We start from the raw sequence: 25,385 nt of genomic DNA, 5'->3' as shown, positions 1-25,385 counted from the left end.
TACCTAGACGGTCAAGGTCAAAGCATCGCATGCCCTTGCGGCTTTGACTCTTGGCTTGGAGGAAGACGCCTGAAAGCCAGTGAGGCTGAGCAGCAAGGCTGCCTGGCTGCGTCGTCACACGCCACGATGCGTCCTCGTATTCGCCATCTCCCTCGTCCCGCGAGACTACGGCCACTACTCCTACGAGAGTACCGAGTACGGAGGCCGCCCTTGAGTTTTCCTCTCACTGAGAGGGGTTGAACTGTAAAACATGTGTTGTACAGTGAAACATTTTGACTTTTACCTCCTTGTTTTGTTTGGGTGTATTTAGGTTCTCTTTAGTTCACACTAAACTTTCATAAAACTCTTAACTTTTCATCACATCACATCACATCTAAAACCTTGCTACTCACATAAACTCTTAACTTTTTTTCCAAACTAACAACTTTCCTTAAACTTCTCCTCAATTTTAGAAACTAAACACAGCCTTAGTTCCCGTCAAAATTAGAAGTTTGATTGAAATTGAAACGATGTGATGGAAAAGTTAGAAGTTTGTGTCTATAGAAAAATTTTGATCTGATAAAAAAATGAAAGTTTAGAGAAAAAGTTTGTAACTAAACTCGGCCTTTCTTTGACCCTTCTGGCCATCTATCGGATCGCCGTGCCCTTGCCTTGCCTGTATGGACGCATTGTCGTAGTACTGCCTTCGTGCAGTGCAGATCACATATATGCGCCGTGATGTGTCGGCCGGGATGGCCCACCACGTCAGCATCTGCACGTTTTGCTTCATCATACTGATAGTACAGGATTACAGGCACAGCTTAGCAGCTACTCCTACTAATAGAGAGAGAAAGAGAAAGAGGAACAAATTTTGGAGCTAGTAAAAATGAATAAATTTTGGAGCAAGGTGAAACAAACACTGGATAAAAAATATAGTAAATACATATGTCAGAAAGAAAAAAATAGCTGAAGTCAAATTGTACTATCAGAACATATAATAGTTGTGTTCCATGTCAAGCTCGAAAATAATTTAGGATACTCACAAGAAAATAAACGATCGTCTACAAGTAAACACCATTTCCATGTGGATTCACTTAAAACGGCGTTCTTCTATATCTATACAAGTTCACCAAACTAAGGATCGATATTGAACACATAACAGTCAAAGACACAGACATGTCGACTATACTAACTTCCATTCGAGATCTATAATTTCTTAAAAGATAATTTCATAACATAAAACAAATTACTCTACGAGTAATATTCTAGAGTAAAATAGGAGCTGATGACTGATAGTACAGATCCAACGGCGATGACGTGAACATCCACCCTAATCCATCACAAAACCCCCGTGATTCCCATAAAAATCCTCCTCTCCTTTTTTCTTCCTCCGACCACCCCACCACATCGAGTACGGCGGGGGAAAAGGCGACACCGCAATCCGGCCGCCCAATGGCGCGCCGCCACGTCACCCCCGACTCAGCCACGTCATCAAGGGATCACGGAAAAGCGGAGAGATCCCCCTCACTTTCCCTCCAAATAGCTTGGCTCGCTGCTTCTCTTCTCCCGCGCTTTTTTTGCAGCGAGGTCCCTCAGGTTGCGTGGTATTTGCGTTGGTTGGGAGGGGGGCAATGGCGAGCGGCGGCGCGCGTCGGAGGAAGGGTCGCCGGGGAGGGAGGGGGAATGTGAAGAGGAGGACCAAGTATCTGAGTCTTAGTCGGTTCTTGATTAAGAAGGAGGAGGAGGAGGTGGTGGTGGTGGCGGTGAGGTCGCCGGAGTTGGTGCCCAAGGAGGAGGCGCCGTCGTCGCCGGAGGACGGTGGGGATGGAGGTGAGGATGAGGAGGAAAAGCCGCAGATGGAGCCGTTCGCGCTGCATCCTGAGCCGTCCACGCTGTTCGCGGCGGCGCCGTCGCTCACCGACATCCTCGGCGCCTCCGCTGGCGGCGGCGGCGGTGGCGGGGGCGAGTCGTCGTCCGCGGCCTCGCCGGGCGTTTCTGGCGGGAAGGAGCTCTCCGGCGAGGAGGATGACCTGGCGCGGCGCGCGCTACGGGGGCGGGAGCGGTGGGTGTACTGTAGCAGCTCGTCCCCGAGCGCGACGACCACCACCACCACCACGACGTCGTCCTCGTGCTCCTCCGCGGCAAGCACGGGCGCCTCAAGCGGCGGCGCCGCGGCGCGGTCGCTGCTGCTGAAGCTCGACTACGAGGAGATCCTCGCCGCCTGGGCGGGCCGCGGCTCGCTCTACATCGGCGGCGCCGCCGCCGCCACCGCCGGTGGCACGGACAACGCCGCGGCGGAGCTGGAGCTCGACTCCGTAAGCGCCCCACTCGCCCCACTCTTCTTGGACACGCCCCGTGGTGACACTGACACCGGCGGCGCATGCTCGTGCAGGTGTTCGTCGAGGTGTCGGCGTCGCCTGAGCCCGCGGCGGCGGCGGCGGCATGGAGCGTGGCGGAGCCGGCGGCGAGGGCGGAGAAGGTGAGGCGGTACAAGGAGAAGCGGCAGGGGCGGCTGTTCGCGAAGCGGATCCGGTACGAGGTTCGCCGGCTCAATGCCGTCAAGCGGCCGCGCTTGAAGGTGACCAACTTATCTCAACCTGAACTAGTTGCTGCATGCTTCATAAGTTCAGAAAAATTCTTACCTGAACTGAGCTGAACTGGATTTGCTCATTTATTGATTCTTCAGTAATTGTCTCCAGGCCCATAAACTGTAAAAGACTTGTACTTTGTAGTGTAAATGATTCATCTTGTCATCTTGGATTTGGCATGGACCAGCATTATCATTCCGAATCAGTTTAGTCTAACTGGTTGGATTCAGTTTATTATCTTCAGGAATTACTGAATACTGAATAAGGAATGTAAGCATGGAACTTTGGTAGGGACTAGGAATCGAACGATTAATTAACTTGGAGGCAACAGGATTAGATTCTACTTCTTAGTAGATGTAAGCTGCTGAAGTGTGGGTTTCAGACCTTATTGTATAGGCTAATTTATTTCTAATATCTGAAAAAAATAGGTTAGGCATTTCCACTATATCCTTTTTTAGTTAGCTCTCATGATATATTTCTGTTTTTTTGTCTGAAATTCCTTAATAAAGCTTCAGTTGTCTGCTAATTGCTTATCAGAAGATTAGTACACTTCAGGCACACTCTGAGCAAAGCCAATGGATCATACATAGTATTGAACTTCTAGTATTAGGTGATAACTGAACTTGAAAACATGATGAATTCACACATCCGTGGCTGGACATGTTGATCTTTCACTTTCTGAACTAGAAAGCATCAAAATGCACTTTATGGTTTCACTTTCTAGCTGATAGAAGAATCTCCTATGTAAAATTTATGTTAATTGATATAACTGTGTGTCCGCAAACCGACAAACTTAGAACTTAACAGTGTTGATTCATGAATTGAAACCTGCTAGACTTTGCATCCTGGAAGTGCAAGAACCATCTTCTACCCATAGTCCATACATTTCTTTTACTTGATGAAACTCTGTCCTGATGAAACCTTTTGGCATTTCTTGCATCGCTGCACTGCAGGGCCGTTTCATAAAGGAGAAGGAAGGCGCCGCAATCACATAGAGAAAGCCAGCTCCAGCTGCTTACATAGCCTTCCCTGCTCTCTCCAATGCCATGGTGGATGCATCATTATGCATCTCTCCATCGCTTCTTCGCGTGTACATGATCTGTTGGTTATTTTGTTTAGTTCTCCAGTCCTCATCATGTCCAAATCAGTTCTTCTGCCCTGGGGCTGCAAGTTGTGAGCCTTCAGGTGCAGAGATGCAGTGTGGATTATGTCTCATAGGATGAAAATAACAGCAATTCAGTTCAGTTCAGCCATGATGTGCCCAACTGTTCATCAACGATCAGTTCAACATTTTGTAATGTCTTCAGGTGCTGGTTGTCGTTGAGAGATTTAATATTCGCTTCTCCACAAAATAGGGCAAAATCATCTTCCATTATTTGTAAAGAACCAGTAATGCCTTATTTGGGGAATTCGAGATTTGGACAGGTAACTGTTGAGTACCAAATAATCGGTGAAAATCTAGAAAACTGGGATTGTTATCCCTTGACTTCTAGTTTATTTTTTTAAAAATTTTATAACGATATATTCTTAAAATTTAAATAGGAATCTATTTAGGGAGCTAGAGATTCTTTAAAAACCTAACAGAAACTCTTCAAACAGAACCAATAAACTGACAGAAACTCTTCAAACAGAACGCAATCGAAGGGAATTCATCAAGGGCAAGAGATGTCAGGATCAGAATCGTCTAACCAGTGCACAGTTCAACTGATCTGCTCCGTTTAATCATCCTGGAAATGGACTGTATTAGCGGAGTAATAGTATTAGTTGGTGTAATTTTTCTGAAGAAATTACTGATGATACTGTAGTATGCAGCTGGAGCAGATGCTTCCGGTGGCGGTGGAGCCGTTGCATGCACCGTTCTGCCGCCGCTGCAAGTCCAGTGTCAGCTCACGTGAGTGACTCATGGGCCCCACCTGTCAGCGTGCATCGGTACTCAGTGTGTTGTCCTTTTGCTTGTGACTGCCAGGTGGGCCCCACTGGCAGGCGGTTTTGGCCGTGCGTGGGGAGCAGCATCCGTGGTCAAACTTATGCTGTTCCCAGTAAAACTGTAAAAAGGTGGTGTAACCAACAGCTTTCCACCTGTTCACTTTAACGTCAAAAAAAACATTACCAAATTTTAACATAGTTGTCAAAATTTATCAAAATTTATCAAAATTTTGACAATTTATATAGTTACAAAAATTTGATAACAAACTAAATATAGCCATTTTTAACAACTTTACTAAAATTAGGTAAGATTGAAAATGGTATCAAACTAAACAGGTCCTTCGTGTCGGGACTCGGGGTGGTAAAAGAAAAAAGCGTGAGATCAGACGGTGAATATCGAACGGTGGGGAGAGAGCCGAGGAGAGATGGACGGTTCTCGTTAGCGTTGTTGTACAGAGCCTCGCGAGATGGGCTGGGCCTCCGTAGAATAGTAGAAGGCCCAAATGGACTAAACAAGGCCGCTCATGTGAATACAAGCACACGGCCTTTTTTTATTTATGGGCTTTTCTGAGAGCCCATCACTTTTAGGCCTTGGTTAGTTCGCGAATAGAAAATTTTTGGGTGTCACATCGAACGTTTGACCGGATGTTGGAAGGGGTTTTAGACACGAATGAAAATACTAATTTCATAACTCGTCTAAAAACCGCGAGACGAATTTTTAAGCCTAATTAATCCATCGTTAGCACATGTGGATTACTGTAGTACTTATGGCTAATCATGGACAAAATAGGCTTAAAAGTTTTGTCTCGCGATTTACATACAAACTGTGTAATTAGTTTTTTATTTTATCTATATTTAATACTCAATGCATGTGTACAAAGATTCGATGTGACGTTTTTGAGAAAAAAAATTGGTAACTAAACAAGGCCTTACCCACTCTGTTCGATAATTTTTTAGGTAGTACTTTGTTTATATTTTTTCTCGATTATACGATAAATGAATATGCGTACACACGACGACACACACAATACCACGTTTACACATACACGAATACGTCCCATAACACACACTTAAAGAGACGAAAATCAGCAGCACGATTTTAATCTCACTAAATTTTTGGTGAAAGTTAACTTGTGCGTGTATATTATTCATGAGCGCATGGTTTTTCTAACAAATTTGTGACCCGTAAATAAATTTATGATAGTAATATTCTGGCAGGAGTAACACTTTGTAAAAATCAACGTTCATTTTTTCCCCCTTCCTTTTGCGCGTGAATTTGGAGCTCAAATTCAGTTTCACGAGCTAAGCTAGTGGAGTACTCCACTGTGGCAGGCATCCATCAGCTATACAAAAATTTACCGAAGTTTAGTACAAATTGTTGGTGTGTGTGAGAGGCCATGTGACACATTCTGTGTGTGGATCGTGTCTTGGTGTATGGGGGACAATTGTCTCATGCACTGAGCTGGCCTTGTTATTAATTAGGCCGCCTGATCAGGTGGTTAGTTAATCCCCACTCCCCATACAACTACTTTTTAGTTCTCCTAAAAAATTGTCACATGCATGTGCCTCCTTCCCTGCCTCTTGTACACTGTACAGTTCTGTGTGAACAGAAAAGAAACCCGCAGTATTGGGATGAATGCATGTTTCTGAAATTTTGAAATTTCGTTTAGAGCGGGTACAATAGTAGGCTATAAGCCAACTATAAACATATTTTAAATAGAGAAAGGAAGAGAGAGAAAAGCAGCGGGCTACGAATCTGTAGTCAGCTGCAGCACAGACTCCAAGATGTAATGTGTGTATGACAGGTGAGACCAGATATTAATAGTATAGTAAGCAACTATTGTATAAATTAGCTATTGCATTGGCTATAGATGATTTAGAGCCAGTAGTGGGCTATACTATTAAACTTATTAAACTTGCTCTTAGGCAAAGATGGTTTCTCATTTCAGGTCAAGAGAGCTGTCCCAAATAATTGACTTAATTTGCACTCCATGCACAGTACAGGAGTACTAGGCTACTATGCTCTTGCAAGTTCCTAGTACTCTTTTGTCAGTCTCTCACCCAAAAGAGCCAAAAGGGTTGCTCCAGCTGATGCCTTTACCTGAAAACCCGCCGTAATTTCTGTGATAATTTTTGTCATTCCCATCACAGTAGGAAAGATTCAGAACACTGAAAAGATCCCTCTTGTCAGAGCAAGTTTAATAGTATAGGCAACTACTTTCTCTAAATTATGTATAGTCAATTTAGTAGTTAACTCATACAATAGTTACCTATAACATATACTCCCTCCATTTCAAAATGTTTGACACATTTGACTTTTTAGTACATATTTGACCGTTCGTCTTATTAAAAAAATTTGTGAAATATGTAAAATTATATGTGTACATGAAAGTTTATTTAACAATAAATCAAATGATATGAAAAGAATAAATAATTACTTAATTTTTTTTAATAAGATGAATAGTTAAACACGTACTAGAAAGTCAACGGTGTCAAACATTTTGAAACGGAGGGAGTACTACACAATTCATACTTGGTCCCACCGGTCATACATACATGTATCTTAGAGTCTGTACTGCAGCTGGCTACAAATCTATAGTCCACTGATCTTCTCTCTCTTCTTTTATCTTCTCGAAATGTGTTTATAGCCGACTTATAGTCTACTATTGTACGCTCTCAGTTGTCACTTCCATTGCAACTTCAGGCACTAAAACATTAGCATTTGAATAAATGCAGGTGATTTCTAGGGGTAATCCAAGCACTCACATTTATGTACTCCATGCAATGCAAGAACGTTTTCATGGCCCTGTTGTGCTCGTGACAATAATATCCTTGCAGAAAATGAACATAAGATGCGATTTTTTCTCTCTCTCTTTATACATAAAACAAAGAGAATATACATGATCCATACATTCCTGCAAAATTCCAAGTTTCCAACGTACTATCCCCCACATTACAACTCAACAACAGCTACGGCATCCACATCAATGTCTCAGCTGCAAATGTCAATGACAGTATTATTCTAGCTGATGTGCAGTGCACGGACACAGTTATGCCGCCGATATACTCGATTAGTACAGCTACTGATCACACACCCCCCACCCAAATCAATCAAAGAATCTTTCCGTAAAGTGGACAAGGATAAAAGAGAAAGGGAAGAACAATTGGTGAAAGTGATCAAGAAAAGAAGGGAAAGTGACAACCAAATCACTACTAATCTTTTTAACTTTCTTCTTTCACTTCTTTTAACCGGGAAATTTTCAGTTTTTTTAGTAACTTGTTGCCTACGATGCATGCATGTCCTAGTAGAAAATAATCGCCTACCTAATTAACTAACTACACTTGCAGCATTTGCAAAGAACAAATCGAACCCAAAAAAATCGGTGTGGAAATTGGAAGAAAATTTGTGTTCCTTTTTCTGTTTGGAGAGTTGAATTGTGTGCGGAGAATTGAGAGAGTTGCATGTGGATGTGGTGGTGGTTAGGGTGAAGACCTCTTCTTGCGGAGGATGACCTCGGTGTCGAGGCCGAAGGCGTCGACCTTGGAGATCCTGATCACGTCGGAGCGGCGGAAGAGGCCGACGAGGCCCTGGACGTCGAGCAGGTCGTTGGCCGAGTACTTGTCGCCGCGGCGGTGCACCGCGACGTGCAGGACGGCGACGCCGCCGGGGCGGAGCGTGCGCTCGATCTCGGCGACGAAGCGGTCCGGGTAGAGCGCGTGGTCGAACACGTTGGAGAACTCGAAGTCGAAGGTGTCGTTGGCGAACGGCTGCGCGTGGAAGTCGCCCCTGACGACGAGCGGCGGGGCCGGGGCGAGGTCGATGCCGACGGCGTCGCGGACGCCGACGAGGCGGAGCGCGGCGACCTCCTGGCCGAGGCGCGCGCCGACGCAGAGCGCGCGGGAGGCGTTGGAGAGGAGGCCGCCGTCGTCGTCGCGGAGCGCGGCGAAGGCCCGGGCGAAGGCGTCCACCTTGCGGTGCCAGTCGCGGGTGGCCCAGACGCGGCGGAGGCGCGGGTCGAGCGTCTTGTTGAGCTGGTGGCGGAGGTAGTCCTCGTAGGAGCGGAACCCCGCGCGGCGCATGCGGATGTGCGGCGAGGGCGGGGTCGGGGAGAGCGGGACGGCGAACGCGACGGGAGGAGGAGGAGGGGAGGAGGAGGAGTAGGTGTAGAGGAGGAGGAGGGAGAGGAAGGGGATGAGGAGGAGGAGGAGGGGGCGGGGGAGGTGGAGGTGGAGGCGGGGCTTTGCGTCGGCGGCGGGCATGGCGGAGGCGGCGCGGCGCGGCGTGGCGTGGCGTGGCGCGTCCGGTGCGCGGCGTGATGGCGTCCGTTTAGGTGGCGGTGGCGGTGGATTTGTTTCGTTTCTTTTTGTTGTGCGGCGTGAGCTGTTGGAGATTAAGGGGTGGGTCCCACTCCCACGCGTCGCGCTCATGCTTGGCACGCGGCATCCCTCTCTATCTGTCATCTTATTTGGCGTGTCCAAATGTAATGTGAGTATGTGACCCTTTTTTTCTTTTTTTTTCCTGAAGAAGATTTACCCGTTTAATTTACAGGTAATCTGTATTTATATTGCAAAAAAAAATCGTATTGTCAGATCCATTTTGTATTCTAATTTTTATAATTTTTATAATGGTGTAAAGTAAATTTACTCAAAAAATTTAAGTATATCAATATTATCCATCATTATTAAAGGAAGAGGAAGTATTAAAAGAGTCATGTTAATCTGGGAGTGGCAATAGCAAGGGAAGAGTGATGTATGTCATAAAACATCACTCTAGTTGCTAGAGTGTCATATGGGAGCTTAGAACGTTTTCTCCATGTTAAGGCCCCCTTTCATTCAAAGGAAATTCTAAAGGATTTTATTCCTATAGGAATTTTTTCTATATAGCCCTTTGAATCAAAGGAATGAATCCTATAGAATCCTATGAAATTCTTATGGAATGCCTAATGCCATGCAAGTTTTGTAAGAAATCTAGCATGAGGTTTTACCTCATGGAAACTTTCCTATGAGTCTTCATCTCTCCTCTAATTCCTGCATTTTTCCTGCGGTCCAATCAAACGGCCATTACTGTGTTTTTCCTATGTTTTACAATCCTCTGTTTTACACTTGCATTCCTGCCAAAATCCTATATTTTCCTATTCCTCCGTTTTTCCATTCCTACGATTCAAAGGGGCCCTAAGAATTTTTCATGAAAATATGACAATTATAATGGTAACAGTCTGGGCGAACACGGGGAGCTGGCCAACCACAGCTGTAGCAACGTCGGCGGCGAGCATGGGAGTTCTCCTCCGGCGATGGGTCGGGGAACGCCAAATATTTAGACCGGAAGGAGTATATGTAAATATTTAAAAATAGCATATTAAATTTCTCAAATCAACATCACTATAGCTGCTGAAGTGACATACTCACTCTGTCTAAAAAAGCCAACTCCTAACTATGCATCTAGACATGACGCATGTCCAGATACATAGCTAGGAGTTGGTTTTTTTTAGGATGGAGGGGTATGGAGTCTAGGATTATTTTCCTCCATTTTGAGATTTTTTTTATATGAAAATATGGTAATTAATACAATAATAGTTCCATGGAATTATAAAATCAACCTTGATCATGTTAATCAACTGAAAACTCTTGTGTACCACTGTGCTCTATTACAAGTTCATCACCATTTACAGAGCATTTCCTGAGGCTTAGAAAGGTGCCCTGATTCCGGACTGGCAACCAAAACAATGGACTGGTCTCAATTACCAGTATATAGGAGTATATCGACTATAGACCTATAGTAGTGTAATTGCCTAATGATCTGTATGTGTTCTTCTAAGTTCTAACTACAAAATAACTGGGACTATGATAATGCTCTTCTTCACTTCTTGTATGGGTTTCCTCCAAGGACACGAAGAGAAGGCCGCCCTAATCAGACACTCAAGGGCTTCAGATATGGATAATCCTTTTGCATCCTCTCCTTCGAAAGAATATCATCCTTGTCTTGAGGTGCCCATAAAACGTGAACACCCTGAACAAAATTAGTTTGTCCAATTCATTAGGCACTCAACAAACAGATAATAATACTTATCAGAAAAGTGGTAAAAGTGATATGAGTAACTAGTAAATTCAAGCTGCGTTTTCCCTAGCTTGTTCAATAATATACCAAGAAGCAGTTGTGCTAGCTTACGATTTACGAAATACAAATGGAAGTATTCCTCATACCTCAAGATCTGTTTCAGGTGTAGAGTAGAGCTTTGTCAAAGCAACTTTCAGATCTGCAGCGTTTGTGATCAATTTGGGGAAATCCATTGTTCCATCAGTAGCAACAAGAATGGTTAACTGGATGATTTGGAGATCAGAACAAATCAGTCAGTAGACATCAGACAAATAAGAACGCCATTTTTTTTTGTCAAGAAAGTGTCTGTTTATCATCATAATCAGCAGATCGATGGCAAATATTTCAAGAAGCATTTCACAAAGGAACAAGTCTAACATACCACTATATACTCGTTTTTGCTCCCATCCATCTTTGTGGAGTATTCTTTCTTTCTCTTAACGCCTTCCAAATTAGAAAGCGTTTCTTCATCAAATTTACTCCTTTCTTCCAACGAAATTTTCTTAAAATGACCATTCCAAGAGTCGCTGTCTTTTATATCAACCTAAAATAAATGGTTCAGCAAAATTATACGATTCAGTGTGCAATTGCAGTGGGCGGAATATACAAAGGCTGTCAAATCGAGGGAGAGAAACTAGAAGCGAACACAAACTATATCTGTCAGTCTACCAAAAAATTGTTAAAACTGTTTTTATTTCTTACTGATAAGCTTGTAGAGATGCAGTAATCCTTGTGGCGGTGCAATGAAGATATGGTCTCTGAAATAAGATGAGTCACCAGAACATGAATAAATGATAAATAAGCTACCATGATATATTGGATAATTGATAGTGGTCATAAGTATCTCAGTTATATTAAGTATTAACAGTAACATCATTTGATAACCTTATTATAGGAACATTTTACCATCACTTTAATACTAAATTGGGTCCTATGCACAAATAGATTAATTTCTGCAAATGCTATTACTTGATACTTCTTGAACAGATCAACATCCATAAGCACACATGGAAAAACATGCTCAATATCTGAACTTTCTGCAAGGTGTGGGCCGTGTGTGGCCTAAGCACAAATATATGTTTCCTCTTCCTAGTGATCCATAAAAGTTGCCAACTTATCCCTTCTTTCACATACGTGGAGCTGATTGCACACTTAAAATCGTAATAAGAGCGCAACCTAGAAAAGAGACTGACGTTGTGGCTTTGTAGATCTTCAGATTCAGAAGCCAGGATATTATTCCGGTTTTAGAAAACAGTAACACTAACATACTACTCCCTCTGGTAATAAATATTTGGCGTGATTGACTCTGGCTATAAAGTTTGACCATTGTCTTAGTTCAAAAAACTTAAGTACTACCTCCGCCTCATATAAATTGTAATTCTAAAATGTTTAGCTTATATTAAGGTTTAAAAAGACAGACTATGATGCCATTTATTAAATGGTGTATAGGTAAAAGTGAAAGAGTGGTTGAAGGTAAAATGGAAAGAAATTTAAATCAAAAGTGATTAATAGGACCATTAGTACTCTATTATGATAATTATTTTGGGACAAAATTCAAATCCTAGAAATACAATTATTATGTGATAGAGGTAGTATTTATTTTTTTTGTTACTTTTCTTATTATTAAAGATATTTTAAGTGTGATTTATATTTAAAGCTACTAGCTAGTGTCAAATATAATACATCTGACAATTAAGTAAGCATGGAACCACCAAAGCAGAATTCGATGTGCAAGAATTCAGAATACATAGATTCGATGTGCAAGAAATTCAGAATATGCATTACCGGTCAGTATGAACTTGTACCAACGTCGGCTAGAACCTTGCACCCTCTCAGCAATCCGGTTCAGATCCTTCTGGACCGACTTCGCCGCAGCCACACCACCCAATGCAACCTAAATTGCGAGTAACAGAGACAAAGAAAGATCATCCAATCAGTATATATACAATTCTGAATCAGTGATCGATCACTGATCATATCAAGAAACCCAGTCTGAAACTCTGAATTGCTCATGGACACTCTAAGATCAGATTCAGAGAAATTAACCTGAAGCTTGACCACACTGATGGTCCTCGGCGGAGGGATGCTCCTCTTGATGAGGAAGATGAGGCCGAACACTAGCCCACCGACGCCGAGCACCACCGCGACGCTGATCCAGAACTTCTCCCACGGGGTCAGGGCCACCGGAGGCGGCGGCGGCGGAGAAGCCGCCGTGCCGACCGATTCGTGAGTCTCCAGATCTGCGCTCTCCACCATCACCACCTTCTTCTTCTTCGGCGGAGAGGAGGAGGAAGAAGACGAGGACCACGAAGAATAGGAATCGGAGGAGGAGGAGGAGGACGACGAGGAGGAAGAGGAGGAATAGGAGGATGAGGTGTCCGAGCACCCGCCCATGGATCCACCGGACAAGGCGAGCGCCGCGTGCGGGTTGGCCACCGCGGCAGCGGCGGCGGCGCCGGCGGCGAGCAGCGGAGCGGGATGGTCAGGTGGGATCCGGTTGCGCGTCTCTTCCGGGTCGGGGAGGGCGTGCCGGTCATCGCGCGCGACGGCGGCGAGGGGCGTTACCGTCGGAGGACTCAGATGGATCACCGAGGCGGCGGCGGGTGACCGGAGGAGGAGGAGGAGCGGCGCGGAGGGGAAGCGGAAGTACGGTTTGGACGGCGGCGGCGGCCACGACGAGGTCGAGCGGCATGGCGCTGTGGAGAGGAGGCGCGCGGCGATCGCCATTGCCGTGGTCGAGAAGGAGAGAGAGACAGAGGGTTTAGGGTTTAGGGCTTAACGAGTGAAGGCTGAATACATACTGGATTAAACGAAGCCTAATCCATTCAATTGTATTAAAGAAACTTATCCTCGTAGGATTATCTGTTATATATTGGCTTCTATGACTTAATAGAAATAATATGTTTTTTTATAAATCATCATCAAAATCTTATATGCGGTTTATTTTAAAGGGTAAAATATTGATTCTGGTTTGGGCTCAACTACAAAGACGTCATTTCGAGATCAAGCTAATAAAGAATGCATATCGCAAATTTGAGTCAACGATCATGCATATTTTTGTCAACTTTGGGTGGAGATTTACAAATAGGATTTAATAATTATGTTTTCTTTTATCTTGTGTTGGTGTCTATTTTGTGCTCCGAGTATTGTTAATTTCGGAGTGTGTATTGTGAACTCTATGGTGTGTGTTGATTGTTGAACAAGTTTGTGTAATAAGTGGTTGTAGCTCTTTTTAGTAAAGGCATGATTTATTTCTATTATCTTAAAAATTAACATAAAGTTAAGTGAATATGCATTTGATTAAATTATTGAATAATTAAAGTTTTGGAAAGACGCAATTTACCATTATTGTCACTGCTCCAAATTATTTAGTGTGTCTTAAATAAGATATTCTTGCCGTGATCCAGAAAATTCAATTGTAAATTCAGTATGATGTGTCAGAAGTGTAAGAAGCAGACAAGTAGCAGCAGTCAATCTGTTTGTTCGTTTATGTTTCTAAAGAACAAATGTCACGAAACCTGTTTTATGGTTGAAATTACACAAAACTAACTACTGTGATTAGTAACACAAAACCCACCGCTATACATGTTGAGCACACACTAATTTAAAATTTGAGCAAATTTCACTACAGGTATTTTGACCAAATTATCATAAAACTACAGATTTAAGGCGTTGTATCACAAAACTTAAGATTTAGCACCAAATTTATCACAAAACTACACATTTATGCTTAAGTATCACAAAAATGCATATTTAATATTGAAGTTATCACAAAACTACAACTTTTGAAGTTTAAATTCATAGCACCATTGTTATGTTGGAGCTATAAACATTATTGCTTTGTGACTAAATTTGTTCTAAACATGTAGTTTTATGATAATTTAGTGACTAAACATGTAGTTTTGTGACACTTCATCTTAAATTTGTAGTTTTGTGATAAATTTGGTGTTAAATGTGTAGTTTTGTGATACACCAAGTTAAATCTGTAGTTTTGTGATAATTTGGTCATAGTATCTGTAGTTTTGTGAAATTTACTCTTAAAATTTTAAAATATAGACCGTATATGAAAATTTTAAGTTGATTTTGTATTAAGGTTTTTGGTTTAAGTACTCCCTGCTACTTTTAAAAATGTTATTTTAGGTATGATCAAATTAATTGAGATTTGAATATGAGTGGGTACATAGATCGAACTGACATCCACCTCTAATAAACTCCATATAATTCACATTTTTTTGCATGCAGGTAAAACAGCAAGAACAAAGTTCCTATCCCTTAGTATTATTAGGATCTTCTTGTACTGACGGTTCTTTTGGCTCTCCAAGCAAAAGTTGCTTCTCTTCTGACTCTCCAAACAAAATTTGTTTGAATCTTGACTCTCCAAGTAAAAGTAGTTTTGACTCTCCAATTAAAACTTGTTTTAGGGGCCTCAGATATGGATAGTCCTTTAGTAGCCTCTCTTCTGAAAGAGCATCATCCTCTTCTTGTGGAGTCCATAGAATTTGAACACCCTGAAACAATAGGTCCAATATAGTTAGGATTAGGATATGATTAATTTGAGAGTGAATGATTACTCACAAGAATTAATGAGGTTGCATTGCAGGAGATGCAGTATCCTTAATTTTAAATATTGGTTGTGTGTTTGCGTGCCGATTGTCAGAAATCAGATATGTAAACCATTTTCATTTATTTAAAAAATTGGTGCATATATATAAGATAAGAGGACGTGTAAATGAAATGAATAACATGCATGCTAATATACCTTAATTTCACTTGCATGTATACCGTTGAGCATTCCCAGTACTAATCGCAGATCATCGGCGCTTCTGATTTGGGGAAACTTCAGTTTTCCCTCAGCAGCAAGAATAATGGTTAACTGCATGATTTGACAATAATCCCCAAACAAATATCTTAGTAAAAAAGCATGCCTCAATCGATCATTAATTAGATATAGAGTTCCAAGGCAACCACTGACGAGAAAAAAAAATCCTGTAAGCATATATGCAAGCTTAGGAAAATTTTGCATACCACTATGTACTCTTTTCTGCAGCTTTCAGGATTTTTGGAGTACTTTTTACTTATCTTGATTCCCTCCACGTTAAATAGAGTTTCTTCATCAGTTTTGCTCCTCTCCTCAATAGAAATCTTATCAAAATGCTCCTCCCAAGAATCGATTTCGTCGACTGTTTTTTTCACATCAGCCTAAAATTAAATGTACACCCAAATAACAAAAACACGGTGAGTTAATTCACAGGGTTATAAATTAGTGGAACATAAAACGTTGCGTTTGTCTCGAAATTAAAGGTTCTGAAAATTGTATATTTTTCTTACCGATAAGGCTGAAGAGAACCAGTAATCTTTCTGACGGTTCAAGGAACATATCGTCTCTGCACAAATGGGGCATGAACATATATAAATTTCTCTTCTACTCTAAGTATCAAATTGTGCAGTGTAGAATCAATAATGTATAACAGCCGACTGCAAGAATGAATTTAGGGTTTAGAGAAATCAACAAATCGCATTATATTACCCGTTAACATGAATTTGTAGCGACGCTGTTTAGTAGTATCCACCTTGGCAGCAATCGTATTGAGATCCTTTTGCATTGTCTTTGCCAGAGCCTGCAACGCTACCTGAATATTGTGACAATTTACAAACCCCCAATGATATTAGTGATACACAATAATTGGGACAAATTAAATGCAATTAGATCAGTGATCAAAATGATCTAAATTAATACGCTCTACGTTCTTCACAGTTGACCGGCATTATTCAACTTTGAACATTAATAATTTTTCAATTGGTTAGACTACGATAAATGGAACTTTACGCTAGCTTGTGCTTACGATGCAACATAATATCATGACATCATTTTTAAGTATTTACTCCCTCCATTCAAAAAGTCTAATACCTATTTCTTTGGGCACCAAGACCAAGGAATATAATACTCATCCACCATGTGACAAAATTAATGAACATGCAACCAATAAATACAAAAATGCTTTTTAGGTTTCGATCAACCATTTAATTTAACACATAGTGATAACAAATAGAACTTAAGACTTTTGGAAAAGCCATAGAATGGAATAGATATTAGACTTTTGAATAGAGGGAGTATAAAATAGTAAATTTCACAAAATTATATATAATTTAATCAAAATATCAAAGTATACTTTAGATTTAATAAAGTATCGTATAATAAAATTGCAGATTTAGTAACGAAGTTATCAAAGTATACTTTAGAGTTTATATCCATATATAACACTATTGAGTTTACAAAAGTTATAGTTATATGATAAAACTAATATTAAATCTGTAGTTTACTAATTAATATGATATATTAATAACTCTATAGTTTTGTGAAAAAATATTGTTTAATATGTAGTTTTCTAATATACTTTTTTAAATATGTAATTTTGTAATAGATTGATCAAAGTAGCGGTGGACACAGGATTAAAATAAAGATGGGGCGAAGATGCTCGTCTCAATAAGAACAACTAAACGCAAAAAATATCATATTTATGTTGTAATCATATAAACATATAGTATAATCAATAAATTAAGGCAAACAAAAAAACAAAAATGATATTAAAATAAAGTAATAATTTTTGCGCCATACATAAAAAGATAGATATTAAAATCATAGACGCATGACAAAGTCAGTGGCATATAATGGATTCTCTCGAAAAGATACTAGTAAACATATCAATTTGTAAATATTAGTCAATTCATAAAGAATGGTTGATAGATATCTTTTAAAAAATAAATATATGAGAAGATATCGCATACCCAGAATAAGATGATTATTATTTTGCTTAGAAGGGAGAGAGAGAAAAACATTAGGCACCTAACTATAGAAGGGGACGGGGGTGAGCAGTGTCGAGGAATTGACTCAGGAAAGCATCACATATGCAGAATTAAAATTAGACACTTTTGCTGCTTTTATGGGCCAATTATATATTGGATGTGGTGGTAGGTGGTCCAAGAAGAATATGGAGGGTTGGGGGCGGCACGGGCCGTAGCTCGGCCGGCCGCCCAACCCCGCCTAATGGGTGGTACTGCTCCTGGATCTATGTAGTTTTGTGAAATTTACTTATAAAACAATTTAAAAAAAGGTGACCAGTTCAAAATTTAAATATGAATAGTGAGGGATTAAGATTATAAACCAATTAAATTTAAACTTTAAAGCTAGGTTGGGTATTTTTGTATGGTCGATAAACTCACCTGGAGCTTGACGACAGTAGTCTTCTGGTTGCTGGCCAAGGTGCAGAGAAAGATGATAGTGATACCGACGGCGGCGGCCAACAGCACGTACGGACATATAGGGCAGCTGGTGGTATGGGCCGCCGGAGTCGGCGGCGATGATGACCTCGTCGGTGATGGCGGGTAGTAGTGGTAGTGTCTCACCGACGGAGATGACGACGACGACGACGACGATGACGACGAGTAGGAGGAGGGGGATGGGGAGGCGTCGTGGCCGCCCATGACGCCCCCGGACGCCGCGTGCGCGGTGCGCGGTGTGGCCGCCGCAACGACGGCGGCGGCGGCGCCGAGCGGTAGTAGAGAGAGATCAAGCGGGCCCCTGCTTCGGGAGGAGGCGCCCTCGCTCGCCGCGAGCGCGAGGGTAGGCGGCGGCGGTGGCGGCGCCATGGCCGCACGACTGGGCCAGAAGAGATGGCGGCGGAATACAGTCGACGGTGACGGCGACGGCGAGGCCGGCGGCGCGCGGCATGGCGTTCTCGCGAGGGGGAGCGGCGAAGGACGGCGCAGACCGGCGGCGATCGCCGTCGCGAAGCGGCTGGGAAGCCGAGGCCACTGCATGGTTTGGTTTAGATAGCTAGGGTTTGTTCAAGAGCGATCTGTCGTACGTAATCACCAGTAAATTGTTCCGACAAATTAGCCCAAAAAATAGCTAATCTCGCGAAAATTAATTACTTGTGCGTCAAGCAAATAATTTGCTTCGAGATTCGTGATGATGACTACAAGCCTATTTGGTTATCTACCCTACCAATTTAATGGTAGTGCCAACGTCTAGGTTAATTTTGGCACTACCAACTCTTTCGAGATTGCTAATTCGCGCGTACGCGCGAGATCAGCAAGTCGCGAGCGTTTCGCGACGGCAACGCCTCAGCTTCATGTCTGACATGGGCCTGCTGGGCCTAGTGACTTTTTCAACAATGATTAACGACGATTCAGTAGTAACACACTCAATTAGTAGTAGTATATGCTAATTGTAATTGGAAAACCCACGTACATACATGCATACATTGATTAGAACATTTAACTAAACTTTTTAACATAAGATTTAATTTTAAAATTGAAAATTTTAAAAACTTTCAGCTCAGAATTTGAAAACTTTCCACTCCGCATATGAAAACTTTTGATTCAAATTTGAAATTTTTCAACTCAGAATTTGAAAACTTTCCACTCAGCATTTGAAAACTTTCGATTCAAATTTGAAAGTTTTCAACTCAAAATTTTAGAATTTTCATCTCAAAATTTTAAAACTTTCGATTCAAATTTGAAAGTTTTCAACTCACATTTTTAGAATTTTCATCTCAAAATTCAAAAACTTTCAACTCAAAATTCGAAACTTTCAAATCAAATTACAAACTTTCAAGTCAAATTTCAAAAACTTTCAACTTAATTGTTGAAACTTTCGACTCAATTTTGAAAACTTTCAACTTCAATTTCAAAAACTTTCAACTCAACTTGAAAACTTCTATGTCAAAATTTTAAAAGTTGAAATCAAAATTTAAATCTTTCAACTCAAATTTCAAAAATCTTTTGACTACAAATTTAAAACTTTCAATTACTTTTCTAAAATGATTGGTAACTGAATTATTTATGTTTGTTACTGTTTTAAAAATAATACTAATAACAGTAATTAACACTAATTATCATAATTAGCGGCGGCAGCGCGCGGACTAGTCGTCAGGGGGACGGCGCGGCTGCGCAAGTTAAGCAGCCGGCGCGCACGCGCCCCCTAGGAACCTCCGATTCTTTGGTAGGATAGAGTTCATATAATATGTGTTTGGTTTGCTACCAATATGGTTTTTATAGTGAAGAAAGTTCTAGACTACTACCAAATTAGGTATGGGCATTGCCAATGCATTGGCTCTAATCCAAACCAATCAAACTACTATTTGAATTACCAAACAATTGGTATGGCACATTTTGAAATCAATCCAAAATGGCCCTAACATGTGCAGCCGGAAACAAACACGAGATTCAATCGTAAATTCTACTTTATTTTGGCACTCGTTAGTTGTGCGTTTAGATAAAAGATAAAGTTAGGCCATGAACTACAGGAAAACTATTAGCACATGACTAATGAAATTTTAATTATTATTACAAACTTGAAAACTCGATTTATATTAAAATGACTTATATATAGAAAGATTACATGTGAATGAACCGTTTATTAGTTTGAAAAATGTGCTAACGAAGACCGAGATAAAATTTATACCTTAATCAGAAAAATAATGAAACTTCAAAACACAATTTAAAATGCATCGTTAAGCGATTTGAGTCAGTTTCTCTCTTATACCGTCAGACCACCGTTCCGTCCACCTCCCATTTCTTTTCTTTTATCCCATGGATTTGTTTCGGTCCAACAAACTATTTCTTTTCTTTTATTCCATGAGATTTGTTTCGGTCCAACAAAAAATATCTCAAGTTACCGGTACCTCATGGTACCAAATTGTTTCCGATCGTTGTTTCTAATAATGCCCATCCTACCGAGTTAGATCCAAATATATATGCTTCATATATATGTGTCCAAATTATATAAATGTTATTTAATTTAGATGATGAATAGATATCAAAACGTCCTTTATATGTAGTATGAAACAGAGGAATATGCTTTTATAATGCCATTACCAAACTATCGGACATGCATGGTATATCTGTGGCTGTTGTAAATTTACAAATTACAACTCACATATTAGACTTAGTGGCGAATTTCCATATGCTTGTGAACTATTTAAAAATCACACTTGGACGTCGCACCTGCTCATTCTCATTCACAAAGAGGAATGAGTTCGTAAAATGCTTCTATAAGTGAATGCATTCAAATCATTACACCTGTCATTTTTTTTCAGTATTTCATTTCTTTAAGAATTGAGATCTTGCTATTGTGACTACACCATATTCCCTCCGTCAAAAAAAAAAGTCTACTTATGGCTATATATTTGGACATAAGCTATATGTCCAGATATATAGCCAGAAGTTGACTCTTTTTTTTTACTGAGAGAGTAGCACCTATGACATAACTTTTCAAATCCCCGATGATTCTTCAAGTAGTTGCTGAATCTTGGCATTCTTTTGTAGATACTTAGTTGGACTGCTTAGAATCTTGGTCTTCCTTTGTAGATTCTTGGTTAGACTGCTTAACATCAGTCACATTAGCAACTTCAATAAAATCTTGGTCTTGCATTACAGATCCTTGGTTAGACTGCATAGTTTCGGTCACACTAGAAACTGCAAAGGAATCTTGGCCTTCCGTTATAGATCTTTGGTTAGATTGCTCAATTTCAGTTACACTGGCAACTCCAAGGGAATCGGATTCTTTCAATAAGGGCTTAAGATATGGATAGTCCTTTAGTAGCCTCTCTTCTGGAAGGATATCACCTATCTTTTGTGGAGTCCATAAAACTTGAATACCCTGAAACAATATGTCCAATGCAAATCCAATTAGGAATGATTGAGTAAGCAAGCATTTGACAAACTATTACTATTCCCTAATCTCATCTGTAGAAGCATCTGCTCAAACTTAAGAAAATTATACCTCAATTTTGTTTGCATGTATAGAGTTGAGAATTCCCAGTACTGTGATCAGATCAGAAGCGCTTCTGACTATGGGGAACTCCAATTTTCCCTCAACAGCAAGAAGAATGGTTAACTGCATGATTTGTCCAATCATCCCAAGATCATATATATGTTAAAGTATGTAACCAACATGCCTCGATCAAAAGAAATTCATGTGTAAATGCATTTGATAAGCCATGGAGAGTTTATATATACATACCACCAGATACTCGTTTTCTTTTCCGAGGCCGGGTTTCAAATATTTTTTCTTCATCTTGATTCCTTGCACGTTGTATAGAGTTTCTTCATCAAACTTGCTCCTCTCCTCGATAGAAATTTTATCAAAATGTTTCTCCCAGCAATCACCCCAGAAAAGCAGTCTCTTTTGCAAGTCAGCCTAAGTTAAAATGGCACGCCCAAATTACATGAGGTTTGTCATCTCAAAGGGAAGAATTAATTAGGTAGGAATAAGAATGTTATATATCGCCAAAAGAGTAATAAAATTGTGTAAATTTCTTACCGATAAGCTTGAAGAGATGCAGATATCTTTGTGACGGTTGAAGGAGCATATGGTCTCTGTACAAATGGTGAGCAAGGAACATACATAAACAAAACTACCAAGGAATGATAAACAAGCTAAGCTAGCAGTTTTTTTAAGATAATGGATAAAATCCAGCCTCTATATCCAAAGTGGATATACACAGCCAAAGCTAAGCTAGCAGTTGATGTATTAGTGATACAAATTGTACATATCTACTAGAGACATATATGCAGATTACAGAGATACCATTGTTGGATGATTGTTGAAATGTTCTGCACACACATGCGCATGAAAGGTCAAATATAAATGACCTATCTAGCTATGATTGAAGAAAGAAGAACAAAAATCGAGTTCAGTTCAAGATATCGCCACTTCACAGCTGCGGTCTGGCTCTTGAGATACCTATATGCTACCCCAAGCTAACTTCTGTCGAAGTTGAATTGGGTATATACCATTTGATCAGAATTGCAGATCAAATGTATATCTAATCGCAAATTGCAGCATATATAGAATCAAATGTATAACTGAAAAAGAAAAGAAAGACTGAAGCTGATGACTTTAAAGCTAAACAAAAGACAGACTTCAATTCAAAGCTAAAGAAAAGACTGGTTACGAACGTAGGATGCATTAACCATATATAGGTGCAAACAAGAATTTAGAAACCGCATTACCGGTCAACATGAACTTGTCCCAACTCCGGTTGGAAGTGTCCACCTTCCTAGCAATCCCGTTGAGATCCCTCTGTATTATTTTTGTCAGCCCACGAAATGCAACCTGAAAAAAAATTCAGACAATTTAATCGCAAACCCCCAACGAGATTAGTGTAGCGATAGATGCATACATACCAATTGTGTGACAAATGCAAATTAGATTATTGAAATTGTGACAATTACAATATAAGATTAGTGAAATTGTAACAGATGAAAATTATATTTTTGCTAGTCTCTATAACATCAAATTAGTTCAAATGAATCCATTTTAAATATATCCTTGTGGTATATTTATTTTTAGATCAGTAAAATTGTGACAAATACAATTATTTTTAGCTCTACTACCGGAAAATAACTATTTTTGTTAGCTTAGTACTACAGGGAACTTGAAACGGCGAAACATGCAATATTTTGTGCTAGATTTGGGGAGAATATTTGGCACGTACGAATCAACTGCAACCCAACAAACTTCACACACAACCATATGAAGCACTTCTTGAATGATGGAGTAAGGAAACACGCAAGACCAATGCAATGAAAACACTTCATATGCTATTATCCTTAGTCACTTTGAATTATCCTAAGTCAACTCCCTTGAAATTTGATCAATTTTACAGAAAAAATATTAATAATATCTATAACATCAAATGAGTTCAAATTAATCCATATTAAATATATCCTTACAGTATATTTATTTTTAGATCAGTAAAACTGTGACAAATACAATTTAGATTAGTACTGATATTGTGGGAGTGGATTTTCATCCATCGAGGAGATATCCTCTTATTGTTTGCATGTCATTCAAATGATTATGCAAAAATTTGAAAAAAAAATAAGAAAATGTATTAACATGTGATATATTACTCCACAAATATGCAAGTTCAAATTCAGCTTCTACATCTCGCAACGAAAAAATAAATTAAACTACAACTAGTTAACGTATATTTATAGTCAAATTTGTTTTTTTCGTTGCGAGATGTAGAATCTGAATTGTTTGTAGAGCGATATATCACATGTTAATATATCTTCTCAATTTTTTTCATAACCATTTGAATGACATGCATACAATGAGGGGGATATCTCCTCGAGGGATGAAAATAGTTTCCCCTCATATTGTGACAGATGCAATTAGATTAGCACGTGATCATCAATTCAAAGCTAGGTTGGGTGTGATATGGTAGACTAACTAACCTGGAGCTTAACGACGGTGGTCGCCGACCTGGGCCGGAGGAGGTGAGCGGCGACGTAAACCACACCGGACGCCACGTAAGCCACGCCGTACGCCACAACCACGGCGCCCGCGACTATCACCGAGATGACGGACTCGTCCTCCCGTGACGACGGCGACGACGACGACGACGATGACGACGATGACGACGACGACGAAGAGGACGACGACGACGAAGAGGACGACGACGACGACGTCCTCCAGCAGTAAGATGATGGGGACGACGAGCGGCGGCCTCCCATGACGCCGCCGGACGCCGCGTGCGCATCTCGCGGGGTGGCCGCCGCGGCGACGGCCGCGCCGGCGGCGGCGGTGAGCAGCAGGGAGAGCTCGAGAGGGCTTCTCCTTCCGCCAGCCTCATGGTGGGAGCTGCTGCTCCCGGAGGAGGAGGAGGCCCCCTCGCGCGCCGCCATGGCCGCCGCCGCACGGCTGGGCCAGAACAGGAGGCGGGATCCGGGCGGCGGCCGCGGCAGCGACGGCGTCAATGGCGGCGGCGGAGGCGTGCTGATGCATGGCGTTCTCGCGAGGGGATGGAGCGGCGGAGGGCGGCGCATACCGGCGGCGATCGCCGTCGAGAAGCGGGCGGTGAGCCGAGGCCACGTCATGGTTGGGTTTAGCTAGCTAGCTAGGGTTTGGGAGCGATTTGCCGTTTGGGCGTAATCACCGTAACTTTGCCCTAATAATATAATCTACTGCAAAAATTACTTGTGGGTCACGCCATTAATTTGCTTTGAGATCGGTGATGACTTATGACTTATGAGTGCACATTCGTGATGACTTTATAACAGAAGATGAAAGGGATGGCAACTTTGCCGCGGATAGCCGACCCGATTTGCGTGAGCGTTGGTATTATTTGTGATGCTACCTGATAATAAGTTGTGATGTAATTTAAATTATTGTTGATAACTGATCTCTACTATTATAAAAATTGAAGATGTTTTTGCCGGTACTTTTGATACGTCATCCGTGTTTGAATCAGTTTTTAAGTTCAATTGCTTTTGGAAATACAGATCCGTGTTTGAGTCAGTATTTAATTTTGTTTATTTTTAGAAATACAGAAGGAGTCGTATAAAAAATCTCTTTAAAAAACTTGCATGCTAACTTGAGATGATCGGACCCCTAATTGCGGTTGATGATTTTGTAAAAAGAATATCCAGGTGAATTCCCACAGTGAATTTTCACCTTAGCTAAACCATACAACAATAATAAGATTAAAATATTCTTCACCCGTTGCAACGCACGTGTATTTTTCTAGTAATTTGATAAATTTTTTATTTTATTTCTTTTTATTAAATTACCTATCTTTTGAGTTATTATTTATGTGAGATCCCTTGTATACCCACTGAACAGGCACAAAGTTTTGCTTGCTAACCTTAGTAGGCAGGGAAAGTTTTGCTCACTAACTTTAGTGGCTAGGGTTCGGGTGGGTAGGGAAAGTTTTGTTCGCTAACTTTAGTGGGTAGGGTTCAGGCGGACGACGTTCGGTATGGTTTTGCTCTACCCGTGCTATACC

The 25,385-nt window shown here is 41.0% G+C and overlaps 4 protein-coding genes across 4 annotated transcripts; 1 reads left to right on the top strand and 3 right to left on the bottom strand.

The window, feature by feature from the left end:
- Positions 1 to 1,540: 1,540 nt before the first annotated feature.
- Positions 1,541 to 3,839, top strand: LOC127781447 (zinc finger protein CO3-like). Its single transcript, XM_052308400.1, has 3 exons — positions 1,541 to 2,294; positions 2,372 to 2,557; positions 3,521 to 3,839. The coding sequence occupies exons 1-3, from the start codon at positions 1,611 to 1,613 to the stop codon at positions 3,560 to 3,562; spliced, it is 912 nt and encodes a 303-aa protein (XP_052164360.1). The 5' UTR covers positions 1,541 to 1,610; the 3' UTR covers positions 3,563 to 3,839.
- A 3,174-nt stretch (positions 3,840 to 7,013) lies between these two features.
- Positions 7,014 to 8,860, bottom strand: LOC127781628 (uncharacterized). The gene has a single exon (XM_052308615.1). It carries the CDS (start codon positions 8,751 to 8,753, stop codon positions 7,974 to 7,976), a length of 780 nt encoding a protein of 259 aa, XP_052164575.1. The 5' UTR covers positions 8,754 to 8,860; the 3' UTR covers positions 7,014 to 7,973.
- Positions 8,861 to 10,096: 1,236 nt separating this feature from the next.
- LOC127783235 (uncharacterized) lies at positions 10,097 to 13,314 on the bottom strand. Its single transcript, XM_052310471.1, has 6 exons — positions 12,634 to 13,314; positions 12,373 to 12,481; positions 11,290 to 11,345; positions 10,970 to 11,131; positions 10,695 to 10,811; positions 10,097 to 10,500 (listed from the first exon to the last, which is right to left on the bottom strand). Exons 1-6 carry the CDS (start codon positions 13,312 to 13,314, stop codon positions 10,402 to 10,404), a joined length of 1,224 nt encoding a protein of 407 aa, XP_052166431.1. The 3' UTR covers positions 10,097 to 10,401.
- Positions 13,315 to 20,800: 7,486 nt separating this feature from the next.
- LOC127781987 (uncharacterized) lies at positions 20,801 to 24,477 on the bottom strand. Its single transcript, XM_052309063.1, has 7 exons — positions 24,429 to 24,477; positions 23,024 to 23,097; positions 22,606 to 22,708; positions 21,914 to 21,969; positions 21,614 to 21,790; positions 21,374 to 21,487; positions 20,801 to 21,250 (listed from the first exon to the last, which is right to left on the bottom strand). The coding sequence occupies exons 1-7, from the start codon at positions 24,475 to 24,477 to the stop codon at positions 20,921 to 20,923; spliced, it is 903 nt and encodes a 300-aa protein (XP_052165023.1). The 3' UTR covers positions 20,801 to 20,920.
- Positions 24,478 to 25,385: the final 908 nt, after the last annotated feature.

The sequence above is a fragment of the Oryza glaberrima genome, chromosome 8 (assembly GCF_000147395.1).
Source record: "Oryza glaberrima chromosome 8, OglaRS2, whole genome shotgun sequence".
In the NCBI taxonomy this organism is placed as follows: domain Eukaryota; kingdom Viridiplantae; phylum Streptophyta; class Magnoliopsida; order Poales; family Poaceae; genus Oryza; species Oryza glaberrima.
Note: the sequence above shows the minus strand (reverse complement) of the source record. Positions and strands in the feature narration are given on the sequence as shown.

Excerpts from the sequence above, each read along its gene's own strand:
- LOC127781447 (XM_052308400.1), top strand. The coding sequence starts at position 1,611 with ATGGCGAGCGGCGGCGCGCGTCGGAGGAAGGGTCGCCGGGGAGGGAGG. Across the intron at positions 2,295-2,371 it reads CGGAGCTGGAGCTCGACTCC|GTGTTCGTCGAGGTGTCGGC; the intron begins GTAAGCGCCCCA and ends ATGCTCGTGCAG. Across the intron at positions 2,558-3,520 it reads TCAAGCGGCCGCGCTTGAAG|GGCCGTTTCATAAAGGAGAA; the intron begins GTGACCAACTTA and ends GCTGCACTGCAG.
- LOC127781628 (XM_052308615.1), bottom strand. The coding sequence starts at position 8,753 with ATGCCCGCCGCCGACGCAAAGCCCCGCCTCCACCTCCACCTCCCCCGC.
- LOC127783235 (XM_052310471.1), bottom strand. The coding sequence starts at position 13,314 with ATGGCGATCGCCGCGCGCCTCCTCTCCACAGCGCCATGCCGCTCGACC. Across the intron at positions 11,346-12,372 it reads GTACAAGTTCATACTGACCG|AGACCATATCTTCATTGCAC; the intron begins GTAATGCATATT and ends ATCTTATTTCAG. Across the intron at positions 10,812-10,969 it reads GCAAAAACGAGTATATAGTG|TTAACCATTCTTGTTGCTAC; the intron begins GTATGTTAGACT and ends CAAATCATCCAG.
- LOC127781987 (XM_052309063.1), bottom strand. The coding sequence starts at position 24,477 with ATGACGTGGCCTCGGCTCACCGCCCGCTTCTCGACGGCGATCGCCGCC. Across the intron at positions 23,098-24,428 it reads CTCGACGGCGATCGCCGCCG|TTGATTCGTACGTGCCAAAT; the intron begins GTATGCGCCGCC and ends GTTGGGTTGCAG. Across the intron at positions 22,709-23,023 it reads TTCGCCGTTTCAAGTTCCCT|GTTGCATTTCGTGGGCTGAC; the intron begins GTAGTACTAAGC and ends ATTTTTTTTCAG.